Genomic DNA, 13,727 nt, shown 5'->3' with positions numbered 1-13,727 from the left:
GAGGACGATTAGGGTCCTCAACCAAAGCCTTTGGCTCAAAAGCCTAACCGCAAGGCAGCGGGTTTTGGCGGGAAATGCAAATGCATTACCATTTCTACGGAACAAGTCGCCACATGTTCCAACCCCCAACCTGGAGGGCCAGGGACTGTGTTCGTGGTAAGGTCCAGTCTCTTCGTGACGGGGCTGGACAATTGAGAGTAGATTATTCCGTGTTTCGCTTATCTATCTGTATGCCGTTCTAAAAGAAACGTGGTCGGCTGCAAATTATCTTATTAACCAAACATCAAGTCGATTGGACGGATATCACGCGCGAACTACGGACTAAACGAAGGCTCTGATTGGCCAGGATGTCAGCCAATCAGGGTCGAACATTACAGGCCGGCGCTTCTCACCTTCAAGCGAAGATTCTGGCGCGACCTTGTGGAATATTACGCGATGGCACTATAAAGACAGTTGTAATAGCATCCCTTTGTCCCCAAATGGCTATCTGAAGCTACGACCATCTGGCCTATGAGGAGGACGTTAGTCATGCGCGCTGTTCATAAAGACATGTTTGTTAGCAACAGTTCTCCTAGGGCGAGCAAAGCACTCGCTTCCAAACTCATCGATGAAAGCTGATCTTATTGTCTGATTGTATTTAGTGTTTAACAATTTAGTATAAACAGAGTACACGTTGACACCTCACTGAGAGACGGTTTGTGTACTTCGGCGACCCATTAAGCAGTATTCAACGGTGTCCGCGACACTCCAAGTCTTTAATACCAGATTGGTCAGAAGAAGTCTCCTGATCCTCCAGGTTGTGGGTTAGAACATGTGTGGCGACGTGTTCCATATAAATGATAATGTAGTTGCATTTACAACCAAACACCGCTGTCTTGCAGTCAGGTGTTTGAACCAAAGGCTTTGGTTGAGGACCCTAATCGTCCTTCTGTCCAGGTGCGGGCGCCCTGGCAGTATTCCATCCCACATACAACCATAAATTGCACACATACAAATAAACTCTTGCCACATCGGCCGTCACGTGGTGCCATCAACCAGGTCCCCTTAGTCGATGCATACATCAGGGCGGGTAAGCGAAAACAGGTCACTGTTGACGCTTAGCTTCTTTTCTTCCACATACCTTTTCTTCCACCTCCCCCAATCTCATTATTAACTCCTTATTCGTAGGCTCAGCAGTTATAACTGATTACTCCGTTCATTCTGCATCGGTTCCAGAATCGACATCTGCGTGTCATCCGGCGCTGACATCCTCAGGCATCCCGAAATCAACCTTCAAGCCTCAACGCCCAGTCTATCTTGCTGCGCTTAATGTTCACACTCTGAAGCAAGCAGGACAACAAGCCGCTCTTTCCCACTGGACTCACTCGACACTGATAAGTTGTGTATCAGAAACAAGAATCCAAAATGCAAGCACAGAGTTTGAGCTAACTGCCCCATAGCTCTCTACTCACTTCCAACTGCGCATCTCTGGCGATCCAGAGGCCGCTCAGGCAGGATGCACAAAGGCTTCAAGGCAGCGAAGAATCAGTGTTAAACACTGATTCGATCGTCGGTTGACTTTATGTGTCAGTGTGATATGCAATCGAAACAAGAAACTGATGATTTATTCCAACATTTCCTAGTACATTTGATTAGCTCCAACACACCGAAGCAGTCAAGCAATTGCCAGTCTAGTTGAAAAAACGGACGAAACTCGAAACAGCCTCAAAAGATACCCATTTCAAGCCGGATCTCACGTGACTGTCGTGTGTAGTGTTGGTTGGGGGGGGGGGCAGATTATCTTTCGGTGGTCTCACATGAGTTCGGTTTGGCCGATCCCATTAGGTTTATTTTTCTGCGATGCTACTGTACTTATTTCCTTCGAAAATTTCGATGAAGGGAACATTCGAAACTCAGATACAGCACCACCGGCATTCTCGAAGCCCAACAAATCTCCACATATGTTGACGTCTACCAACGCACAAAAAACATATCCCCTGAAATAGGTTTGATTGGAAATTAGTCGCAACCCTATTCGGAAATCTTCAAAGGATTATATCAAATAGATGAATATTATAGATAATCTCCCTTAGAAATATGATTGCTACACTCCAATTTCGCACATCTAATGGACGTGGCAACGAGCACATATTGACGGTAATAGTAGCGGCCCACTTTTTTTGGAAAATAAGCCAGGTCAAATAATTGCACATATGTAGTGGATACTGTTTCAGTATGGAACAGAAAAAAGCGATTACTTACGGATCGAACACTAGCCGAGCAATATATTCCTTCGGCATCCTAGGCAGTTGAAGTGCGAACACATTCAAGAGTTCCAAAAGCCAAATGTAAGTTTGGGGAGGTTGGTTGTGATTAAGACTATTGTTCACAATGTGGAATTCAATATTTCCGGTAGACTCTTCACGTCGAGCAGCTGCATCACGCGTTGCATGGTATGAATGTAGCTGCAACGTAGATGCATAAGAGTGAAATGAAGCCCTTATGGGCAAAAGAAATATCTGAATGTCATAGATGTAGTAGGGTATATAACAAGATAGGACTCACTGTCAGGAAAATGGTGCACGGTTTTAACCTTAGGACTAACGTCCAAACAACTGAGTAGTGCGGTATTTTTCATTTCAAAAGTTCAGTGAAGGGTGAGGAAGACTTTGTAAGCAGTGAGGATATTTTGGCACCGCAAGCTGTGATTCTATCCTCCAAGACTAAATCACCTAGAGCCGAAAATCTAGGGATCACTGTCCAGCTATTTGATCTTTACTAGGACTCATCAGCGCAGCTTGCCAGTATTTTGACGTCAAGAGTCGACGAACAGTAGCAAATTCCCTGGAAGACCCGATTCTTATCACATATATCAAAATGAGTATTCAATCAGTGACCTCCAAAACGTATAGATCCCAATGATAACCTGTAAGTCGACCACCGATGTAATGCCAACTGGTGGAAACGGTATGTTAGCGGAGAGCTCTTTGGAGATTAACAGCGAAAGCAAACAGAAATCAGTAACGAAAAATTGAGAATACGTTTTGGATCTAAGATCTCTTCATCCCTTGCATCTGGAGACAAAAAATGCACCCAAGAGGCAGCCAGGTTTTCAGGCAGTTGTATCGATGTGGTAAAAAAAAGCATTCAGCTCTATCACCCCTTCGGTACCTAACTTCCATCCCACCCGAAGGAAGCACGGCAGCCGGGATATTGCCAGGTTACCTAGACAGGGGAAATCGAAGTGCAGAGGCTGGGTTAGAACCACGGACCTTCCGGTCAGTGAATTCGCCCTCAAACCACTGAGCCATATCAATGTGATAACATGAAGAAGAGCACAATACCTACTTAGAAGACAGTTCACTAATGCAGAAACATCCTTTGGTAGTGGAGGGCGAAAATACTGACTGTGGACGGAATTCGGGGAATAGGACTGACAATCATACTTTCATCACAGAGAAGTGAACACTCGGTGGGAAAAAATCTGACCCTATGAAGCTAAATAAGACAGTATAGCATTATAAACGGTAACTTATTTCTTATTTAGAAACGATAGTGTGAAGACCTGGATGTAGCTACAACCGTCATTGATAAGAGATCGAAACTAGCCTCAAACAAAAACACTATGAAACTAAGGGCATAATTCATATCGAAATTCAGCGATATAGCAGTTCCCTTGATGATGTACCGAAAACCATGCACATCAGCACGCGAACATGATACCCAACACTACATCTTATTAGCACCCAGTAGAACTCACAAAACAGTATAAGACTTATTTGGTAGATACTTAAAACGAAGTTGACTGTTACGGATCGGTTGCACAGCACTTCTTATGTATTCGATTTGAGATGTTGGCAGCTCGGGTGCGCTGCTTGGTTGTGGGTCTGTTCGCTGAGCTTGGCAGTTGAACTGCAAACGCTTCATCACAAATCGGGGTGACATTGTCAGGGCGAGATTGAGTGGATGAATTCCTCCCCTTCTGCCTGTGCTTATATATTTTCCACAAAGCATCTGGTGCCTCTGAAGTACCGAGGCGGTCTTCGCGCAGTTAGACTGGTCACCCGTGAATCTGAGTTGGTCTCACTCCCCTGTATCTGATTGGTTCGTTGGGTGAATTCAACTCGACAGTTCTGTGCCTCTTGTGATTGTATCGTTTCCTTCTTGTCATTGTGGATTGAATTTGTTCACTTGATTGGTTGAGAGATGTTTAAAGAGGCTTATATTTTTAACTGACTAATTGTTGCTCCCAAAGCAACTAACTCACCGTGTGAAATGGCGTAGGTTCAACTCCGGAATTTGGTTGCGCAGTAATTTCCTGCAAAACCTGCTGCAACTCCAGCGGGTTGATATCACCTGGTACAGACATTCGAGGACGTTTGGATAGTATATGTGTGTCATCTGCGGATTCCCCCTGGTTTGCGGATATCCCATGTTCCTCCAGTTTCATTTGGCTGGACAAAGAGGTCCTACATTCTTGTTGGCTCTGGTTACGAAGACGGACACCTATGGCAATCAACGGAGGAAAACGGCGATGTACTACATTAGTGTCCCTTGGAAAAGCGCCTGGATGTTTTTTATTGATTTTGTCATTAACTACTTCCATGTTTATTTTTTGTTTGTTATTGGTTTTTTTTTTAAATTGCCGCATAAAAACAAAAGTCCGAGTAGTGGTGTCCACAAGACTACCGCAATATTATCATCTAGTGGAAAACGATAGCTCACCGGGAGTAGAAATCCCAAAGATTTAAGTTATCTTCGCCAAGGGTGCTTAATACTATGAAGATTTCTAGACCCCTAACCAAAGCATCGACGACCTACCAGTGAAAAGGTAACGAAGTCTCCCCTGAGTTGGTCAAGAGTGTTGTGACTTTCTACGAAACATGAACATCCCAAATGGGTACAGTGCTTCCGGGTAGCCAATTACGGTAGTCCGCAACGTAGAGACCAACTTTTGGGAACTAGATAAATAATTAGTATGATGGGGTGGTTTGTAATTGTCTCCAAGGTACACACCAAAAGAAGCGCTGGTTTGCTCGCATTTTGTCCGGGGGCCACACCCTAATAACCGAACAGCACGGTTAATAGGACGGATGTCTCGTGCGGATCAAACGAAAGCATGCCCTGACTAGTCAGAATCCAGCCAATCTGGATCGAGCATCTCTAGCTCGACGCTCCTCGCCCCCTCACAAAGATTCTAGCACGACCTTGTGGAACATTCTGCGAGTGTCCTATAATTACAGTTGTAATAATCTTCCTTTATCTCCATAAGGGGCTGTCTGAAGCTACCGTGCATTTTTATACACCACAGTGGGCGGAGCAGGAGGAAAAGGACCAACAGAGTTGCACGTTCAGCAATTTACGACACATTTCCTTCTGTAATGAAGTTCGGAGGGAGGAAGAGATTACTGAAGTTCAATTGCATTTCGAATCGTGTGCATTTCTAGAGGAGTGTCACTTGACTGTAATTCAGTACAGGAACCATGGCGACTGGTTTGCTTTCTGAGGTGCGCGTTTCGTTGTTTAAGGTTTTATCACCAGTCAAATTAATAACCACCGATTTGTGTGTGATGTGCTACCTGGATGGTTGACTCAACCAAATTTGACAGCACACTGAACAAATCAAGTTATCATCACAACGAGCGCTGTTAACAGTTCCCGAAAAACAAGGACAAACGACGAGCTGCGATGTCACTGGAAAATGAGATGGATGCCAATGACATAAATTTTGGAATTCCACATTACTTGACTTAGATGATATGGTTTATAAGTATTGAAAAATTTGTGATAACTGGCAAGACTTTGTGTAGTCTACAGCTTCTCCAAAAACAACCTGAGGAATGCGGTTTAGCAAATAGCTATCACAAACTGAGCATGAAATTCTTTGGTTACTACACTCGACGGTGTTTTAGTACAAATAGAGAACTGGCACATTTCGTGATAGCACACCGGAGGAAAGCTGCTGGTTCCATCGGTATGACATTTCTGCCTCGATCAGTTACTTTTACGGTTAGCATTGGTATCCCGGAAGGTAATCAGAATGCCCGCTTTTAACTGATGTTGATATCATATGTGGTTCGTGTAAGTTTACAGTTTTTTTGTGGTCATACTGATCTCAGTTGTGTTTTCCCAGAAAACGTCGTATCAATTACGGTCATTATGATATTTGAGGTTGTGCTAGCCTGTAAATCAACATATCGTGCGACGAACCCAGATAGGCAGCACAGTCGCTACTTTATTTCGTACGGATTTCACCATTTTCGCAGGAACTGATGAATACTGTGACTGAACGCCCACAGCGCGCCGTCGCGGAAGTGAATTTCCGCTTTCCAACTAACAAACCACGCACCAAAATACAGCGGTTACAGCTACTGTAGCTTCGTTCACCGAGATAGGGAAATTAGAGGGTAAGTAAATGAAAGCCACATATTGGAGGCGATGGATTAATCAGTTCACTGACATCGAATTGTCATGATTTTCCAGTGTGGCAGGGGTAAGAGCAACACAATGGAGGCGGTAGCATTGATGCAAGACCACCATTAGCCGCGTGACACAGCCATATCTATCAGGGTCACTAAGCATTGGTATGTTTCGTCCCATGGTCCACATGGGGAGAAATTAGTTATCAACGCGACTCAGCTGACGGGTATTTGGGGCTTACCTCCAGAATTCTACATAAATACATAAAGGAACAAAGCTTTGTGGAAATGCACTTCGTGCGTGTGCTAATAGCTCTATCTTTCTTCCCTCCACCTACATTGCATATACAAGAGGCCTACACATACTGACCAAAACAGAAAAGTTGTAACGATTGCTTACCTAAAGTGGCGTAACTATTTTACGCAGAATTAAAAAGCAAACGCCCATGGACAACGGAGGAAACGCACGGACGACTAACCATCTGATCAAAATATATCTCATATCAAGTTCAGCCTAAAATGAATTGAGGTTGGTTAAAATGGCAGATCGCTATTTCGACTGCTCGCGCGGTCGAAATTGACCATCAGAAGTTCGGTTCTGTTCATCCAACTTGTTTGTATGTGTAATGACTGTCCCTTACTTTTTCTGTGCTATACGGTGAAGCCAATGACCGGGGATACAACGCCATTCTCGTCAAGTCCGGTTTAGCTAAATGTAACTTATTTATTCCATCCACGACTTACATTTCTGTTTTCCACAGAAGAAGTTTCACGGGTATCTAGCCCCGTGGTATACATTTGTTGACCAATTAATTGCGGGAGATTTAAAAAGGTGGATAGGATCTGCAATGACGTTTTCATCGGTTTCGAATTGATGTGACAGCGAGTTACACCCACTGCCAATATGTTATAGCATTGTGGATTATATTATTACTATTATTACGTTGTATTTTAATGCGCAGACAACAGATCACATGGAAAGTGAGATTCTGAACTCAGGGGAGTTCCTGCAGCATCATGAAGTGGAAATTCAAATGAAAAGTCTTCTTCATTTTCAATTCACGAGGCTTTTTTCTAGCCACTTGAAGACTTGTGAATTAACCTGGCAAGCTGGAGACACAGATAGTTTAGGTGGTGGTGGTAGTTTTCGCGCTGTTTCGATTATTTTTTCCTAAGCGAAACCTGGACATCTTGTAAGCAGTGCATCAGGTCATAGTTCAGATATGGTAAACACAATATCCACTTCCTGAGCATCAAATGGGAACGTGTCGGATGTATCCGCTCAAAAAATATTTGTGGAGATGGACCCATCAAGACGCAAATATAGGATGTAGCTATCCGGTCACCCACATACTTGACTGTTCAGCTCACAGCCGCTCACTGGATCACGAGACCTGTCTTTTTTCATACTCGCAAACACGTCACATTAAGGTGACTCATCGGACATCGAGTGTCGATACCGTCTAGTGAGCGTAGCAACAACTCATGTGCTAACACATCCACGTACACGCAAACGGACCTACATATAGGGCAACCGGACACAGTCGACACACACAGACTCGCGTGCGCGCAGGGAGCAGGAAGTCAACCTCTCCACAAGTCAACGGAACACATGTAGCAGACGCACTGCGGAGAAAAACACATTCCCGTCGTCCGGACTTTCACCAAGGTACTCTCATAGACGATAAGTTCTTTTTTTGACTTGCTCCCATTTCACATTGTATTTATTTTTATACGTGTTGCAACCTACCACTGTCAACCAATGTCAACTTTTATTAGTGCATACATCTTCTGATTTGTATTATGCTCATCAACAACAGTGCACTAATAAGGACAGCAAAGAACCTGAAAACAGCATTGAAAGCTCCAGATCTTAAGGTCCAAGAAAACTCTCGTCATTCGGTAAAACACCATAATTGATGCGTCCTGTAGAAAAATAACGTTGTTGAGCATGACATATGTGAGCAGATTCGCAACCTCAACAGTGCGATACCGTGTCGTCCAGGGGTATTTTTTGAAGGATAACTAAGTATTTCTATGTCGAAGTATCAGTCTGCATTCACGTGCAGCCTGTTGCACGACAATGATGCCGCAGCTTGATCGATTCGGATCGTGAACTCACTTGCTCGTCTCTGTAGTACTATATCTTCCGCCTTCGTTGTCGAGGTGAAATGTTGATCACCTGAGAATTGTCCACCATCTTGGGGAAAAGACTCTTTTATCGCTACTTTGCTTTGTTGCAGAGGAATTCGCAGCATGGAATCTTCATTATGCGATGGAGACTGGGCGCCTGGGAGATATGCGTTACTTAAAAACGGGATCGAGTGCGAATGCGTATCCCACCAAGTACAGGAAGGGTTATGTGCCTCGTCTTCAAGGTGCGAAATGAATCTGAATGGAAAATGTGGGGTTTAAGAAAAAAAACATACTTCACTAGGGGAAGGATCACCTGCTGTTTTTTATCCAAACCAAAGGCCGTGGTATTCTCATGCATGATCTTTTCAATTAGTTTCCTTTTCAGTTCCGGGAGAACTGCCACCAGGAAATTCTTCCCAAAAGCCGATGTTGGGGTGTAGTAGGGTAGACTGAAACAGAACTGGGGTACGTAGCAATGGCACATCCATCTGTGCAAAGGAAAACATAAAAAAAGGTAACAAAGGCAGTCAACCTCATGTAAATGAGTCTATAACCAGTCCTGTTTTCATGTTTGTTTGCACGAAGTATAGGGTATCCCATCTTCCATGCGTTGGCAAATGCAAGGAACAGCTTGCACAGTTTAGCTATGGATTCAAGCTCTCGATTGTCGCGCACATAGTGCCGCAAAAGAACACTACGCACGGTCTGGTAGAAACTGAAATAGGACCACATTTCTAACTGGCACCTACCGTTTCTATAGACGGTCGTTCAAAAGGAGGGGGATCATCAAAGATAGGCTTCACTCTATTGACCAGAGCCTTACGCACGCGCTTGATTCACTTAAATAGAAAAGGCCCTTCATCTTACCTTTAATATACAAAAGTATAAATGTCGCGTCTCACAATCACTTTCACTCGCGCACAAAATATACAGATGTTCTACGTCCTCTACCATCTGGACAGCCAAATCCAACCATGCAAGGTCTTCTTCTGCAGTAAAAGTTGAATGCACATGTCCACAATATTTGCAATTGCCAGACTCGGCTTGCACTTTGTCCATGCTTAGCTTCCAAGTCAAACATTTACAACCCTGTTCCTATAAAATATTACCACGTTTAAGGTGAGAGTCTTACCTGGCATTTGAGATAGGGAAGACACCGCTTGATTTTCTGCTCCGTAGATAAATGGCACAAATACTCGCGACGCTTGAACAATTCCAGTCTGGAACACATGTCTTGATAAGGTTGTGACTGCAAGGTGGAATGAACATTAAACTCTATGCTGGTTGAATAGACCAACAGTCATAAATGAGGTGAACATTATAATTGCTGTTCAAATGACTGAAAAATTAAACAGAAAAAGCACACTACCTCCAAACGAACAAATCCAGTTTACTAATGATTTATCTTGTATGCTGAAACCTTGTTTCTACATCTCAGCCTCTCACTGAAATCTTATTGGACTGTTAGGTCATTTTATGTTCCATATCACGGAAGGACACCCTTGTTTGCAGCATAACTTCCACGAAGTTGTTTGACTCCTCCATTTCAGTGAACTAACGCGTCTGACTGATACATTATTAGAAAGAATATAACAAGGGTAATCAATTTTTTGCGAATTCGTGGTCCCCGTTAATGTAGCTTGGAGCTTGTGGCAGCTGGATGTGATTTGGCGACACGGATCCGCTCTTTTTTATTTCGGCTAGGATCGGTCAGTATTTTAGATACCTTGAATGGTAGTTATCCGTTAGCAGCGGTCGATGGCAAGGCTTTCGCAAATTTCCACGCGGTTGGTCGCAGTCCGTAGTCTGTGGACGGCAGACCAAAACGGTGTCAAAACGGGCTTCAAACTAACCTTCCTAACGACAATAACAATATTCATGAAGTGTAGGGGAGGTACATCCTTGAAAACGTCTTTATGCGAGCAGCAAGGAATGTGTGCAAACCACCGGATAACGTTATGGAGTCATTTGTCAAAATCGGCTGCCAGTGGATTTCTGAGTGGGGGGGATTAGGAAGGGAGCTAAGATGGATGCACGAGCGCCACTAAGGGCACGACTGGGTCATATCTGAAAATGCCTCTAACCATTGATATAGTTCATCTCGGGGTCTCCACCTAAGGAGATAATAATGACTAGCGCAGCTGAGTTTGTTGGTAATGGCTTCGCTGCCGAGCCATTGTTTGATCTCGTTTCCGCCCTTCACGGGGTTGTGATAAAAGAACCTTTCGACTGGCATACAGAGCATGTAGCCAAGCCAGCGCGGCCCACGCAGTATGGTCAGTTCATCTATCGTTGGTGGGCGATTTCTCCCGGAAACCATTAGGCGTACTTCAGTATTGTTGAGCCGGTGTTCCCACCAGACTCGAGAAATGCTCCGAGGATATCGATGCTCAAACACCAGAGGTCTTTTGACATCCTCGGCACGCAGTGGCCAAGTTTCTGTTCCGTACAGTAATATGGGGCGCACCGCAGCATTGTAAACTTGGTTTCTGCGTCACGACCACAGGTGATAAAGGTTCACTAAAGCTGCTCTGGCCTTTCAAATCCGAATGGAAATATCGTCCTTCACGAAAACACCGGAACAGATACATCTGCTCAGGTAGACAAACTTGTCTACTGCCCCAATCAGCTTATCCACAAGCATGAGGTTAGGGTCCGAGCCCACTCGGTCTTGCAGTGGCACTTAAAACATTACAGGTGTGAAGCGCATGCCAAACCGTGAGGCAGACTTATTTAAATTACTTCATATTGTTTGCATTACCACGGCATCAGAGTCAAGAAGAGCTGTGTCGTCTGCGTACTCGATATCTGCTAGCGGACGCCCATGAAGTTGCGACAGCTGAAATATTATCCGTTTAGGGAAGATGCTGGAGCTATAAACTGTCGAACTGCGAGACGTTCTAAACTCTACAAAGAAAGACTCCATATTGGTAGTTCAACCTTATTTATCCTTCGTGGGCGTCCATCATCAATAAACATTATCAACATCATCATCATCAATTAACACTCAACAATCATCAACCATCAATCAATAATCAACAATCAACAATAACCACCATTATCACCGCCATGACCTTCCAAGATATATGAAAACGCTCCACAAGTTTGAGAAACCCTCCTTGGTTCGTGAGTGATGTGTTCAATGACCGCATGTCCAAAACCATGACTTCACACTCTGTGGGTGAAAAACACATGTCAGAGTACGAGATGACTTTAGTCAGTTCATCCAAAAAAAACCTGCGCCTTCTCCTCCCATTCGAAGACGAAAACGATTTCGTCTGCACATTCCGGGTCGACAAGGCTTCCGTCAGAAGCTATTTGAACACCAATGCTTTGAAGACCTTCCAGCATTCATCACTGTCTCTCAGCCACCACGAAAGTAAACAGGAGTGAACAGAGTTGACACCTCCTGTCAGGAGGACTACCTCCAAACGAACAAATCCAGTTAACTAACGATTTGTCTTGTATACTATAACCTTGTTTCTACATTTCAGCCTCTCACAGACATACTGTTGTACTGCTAGCTCTCCTTGTATTCTGGTCCAGTTGAATCCCATACCACGGAACGATCCACTCGTTTGCAGTATAATCTTCCCCGAAGTTGTTTGTCTTCTCCACTTCCAGTGACCTAACGTGTCTGACTGATATGACATCAAAGGGGACATAACACTTCCGACGGACAACACTTTGTATACGAAAGCTTTATTCTCCGTATACTCTCACATATGGTCTGAGAGTAAAAGAAACTTATATTTAAGAAGTTCCAAAATATTCCCTGCTGAGTAAGCACGTCAAGTAAAAGAAAAGTAAGGGATGAACAAGCGAGTAAAATGTGCCTTGGAAATACAGGAATACTAAAGTTGTGGGTCGCATGAACGCATGACTTTGTCCTAGCACCTGACGGGGCGTGAAGATTTTGTCAAAACAACCTCCACCAAACAGGAATTCCGCTTGTTTCTCTCGAGTGAATGCTTTATGGGTCACTGTGACGAAGCACAAATGATGTCAACAGTCTCGTTACGACAAAAATCAAGCCGATTCCTCCGTTATCATCACATTCATTACGAACCCCTACTTGAAAAATGGGCATAATCATCTATTCTTCTCAGTCCCCTGAGACCGTTTAAATTCCAAGATGCAGCCAAATAGACCAGACAAACGCTGACTAAGGACTTCACCCTCATCCTGAAGCAATCCGGGTAGGAGGCCACCCCGACCGGGAATTCAGTAGTGCTTGATAGAAAATATGAAGTTACAATCTTCCGAGGCCGTAGGGAATTCAAGGTTGAGGGTTGCACTGCAGTTTCAGAGTGCAACTGAGTGGAAGCAGATAGCCACGATAATAGTTGTTCAAAGTGCTAAGCCCGGTGGTCGACATGTCCTTTTTTACTGAAGATATTCACCATTTTAAACCTTGATGGTTTCGCTCACCAGTAATTTCCGGAGGCTCGTCGCCCGGACCAACCAGAACAATCTTCCGGCACTCCGGGCTTTCTGGGCCTCTTTCATTTCCTTAGCCTTCAGTGTGCACCAAGCTTTATGCTAACTTTCAGTTGACGTCGGATAATTTATATCGCTGAATTATGTTCCGACCCGGTGGAAACAGTTTCCGAGATTGAAAGAGTTCCACTGCTCTTTCAACATGCAGTGCTTGAGTGGACCTGGGGGCGCCGTGTCACAGGAAAAACTTCCTCCAGCGTGTAAAGATGTGGCAATCCCGTTCGTGTGCAAACTGATAACAGACGGCGGAGCAGTTGGAAACAAGTCTAGAAGACCGTTCTGATTAAAAAGGTTTCATTTCGGGATCTGCAAGCCTCAGTTGCCGGACGATCAATCTGCACCTCGTGCCAACCTGGAAAACGAAGAGAAGCAACCCGGGTAAGCGCACAGTCAGAGTCCATATAAATTTTCCAAGATGGATCATCGTTAGTTAACGATGCACGTTATCGGCTATTAATGGTGATGTGGTCAATCATGATCCGTGGCTAGCGCGCCGCTGGAAGAAACTATGTGGCCAGATGACCTCGGTCATTTTGGATGTTTGTGCTTCACAATAACGGTATGCGGTCAGCACATAGCGGAAGCAGCCATTCGCTACTCTCCGCGAGTACCGACTCCAATCCACGTCGACCAAATAATGAAGTTTCAGATGTTCACCTGTGCACTCAAATCCATCATCATCATCATCATCAT

The 13,727-nt window shown here is 44.3% G+C and overlaps 1 protein-coding gene across 1 annotated transcript in view; it reads right to left on the bottom strand.

Moving 5' to 3' along the window:
- The window catches only part of T265_12020 (hypothetical protein), a gene marked incomplete at both ends in the record, with an annotated part of 31,604 nt that extends 21,839 nt beyond the window's left edge, over nt 1-9,765 (bottom strand). The window contains 8 exons of the mRNA XM_009178908.1: nt 2,242-2,444; nt 4,247-4,485; nt 8,521-8,789; nt 8,828-9,022; nt 9,067-9,239; nt 9,284-9,364; nt 9,402-9,629; nt 9,667-9,765. Of these exons, the coding sequence (XP_009177172.1) occupies nt 2,242-2,444; nt 4,247-4,485; nt 8,521-8,789; nt 8,828-9,022; nt 9,067-9,239; nt 9,284-9,364; nt 9,402-9,629; nt 9,667-9,765 (1,487 nt within the window). The remainder of the gene's footprint in view (nt 1-2,241; nt 2,445-4,246; nt 4,486-8,520; nt 8,790-8,827; nt 9,023-9,066; nt 9,240-9,283; nt 9,365-9,401; nt 9,630-9,666) is intronic.
- Between the last annotated feature and the right edge of the window lie 3,962 nt (nt 9,766-13,727).

The sequence above is a fragment of the Opisthorchis viverrini genome, assembly GCF_000715545.1.
Source record: "Opisthorchis viverrini unplaced genomic scaffold opera_v5_712, whole genome shotgun sequence".
Classification (NCBI taxonomy): domain Eukaryota; kingdom Metazoa; phylum Platyhelminthes; class Trematoda; order Opisthorchiida; family Opisthorchiidae; genus Opisthorchis; species Opisthorchis viverrini.
This window is presented reverse-complemented; position numbering and strand designations above follow the sequence as displayed.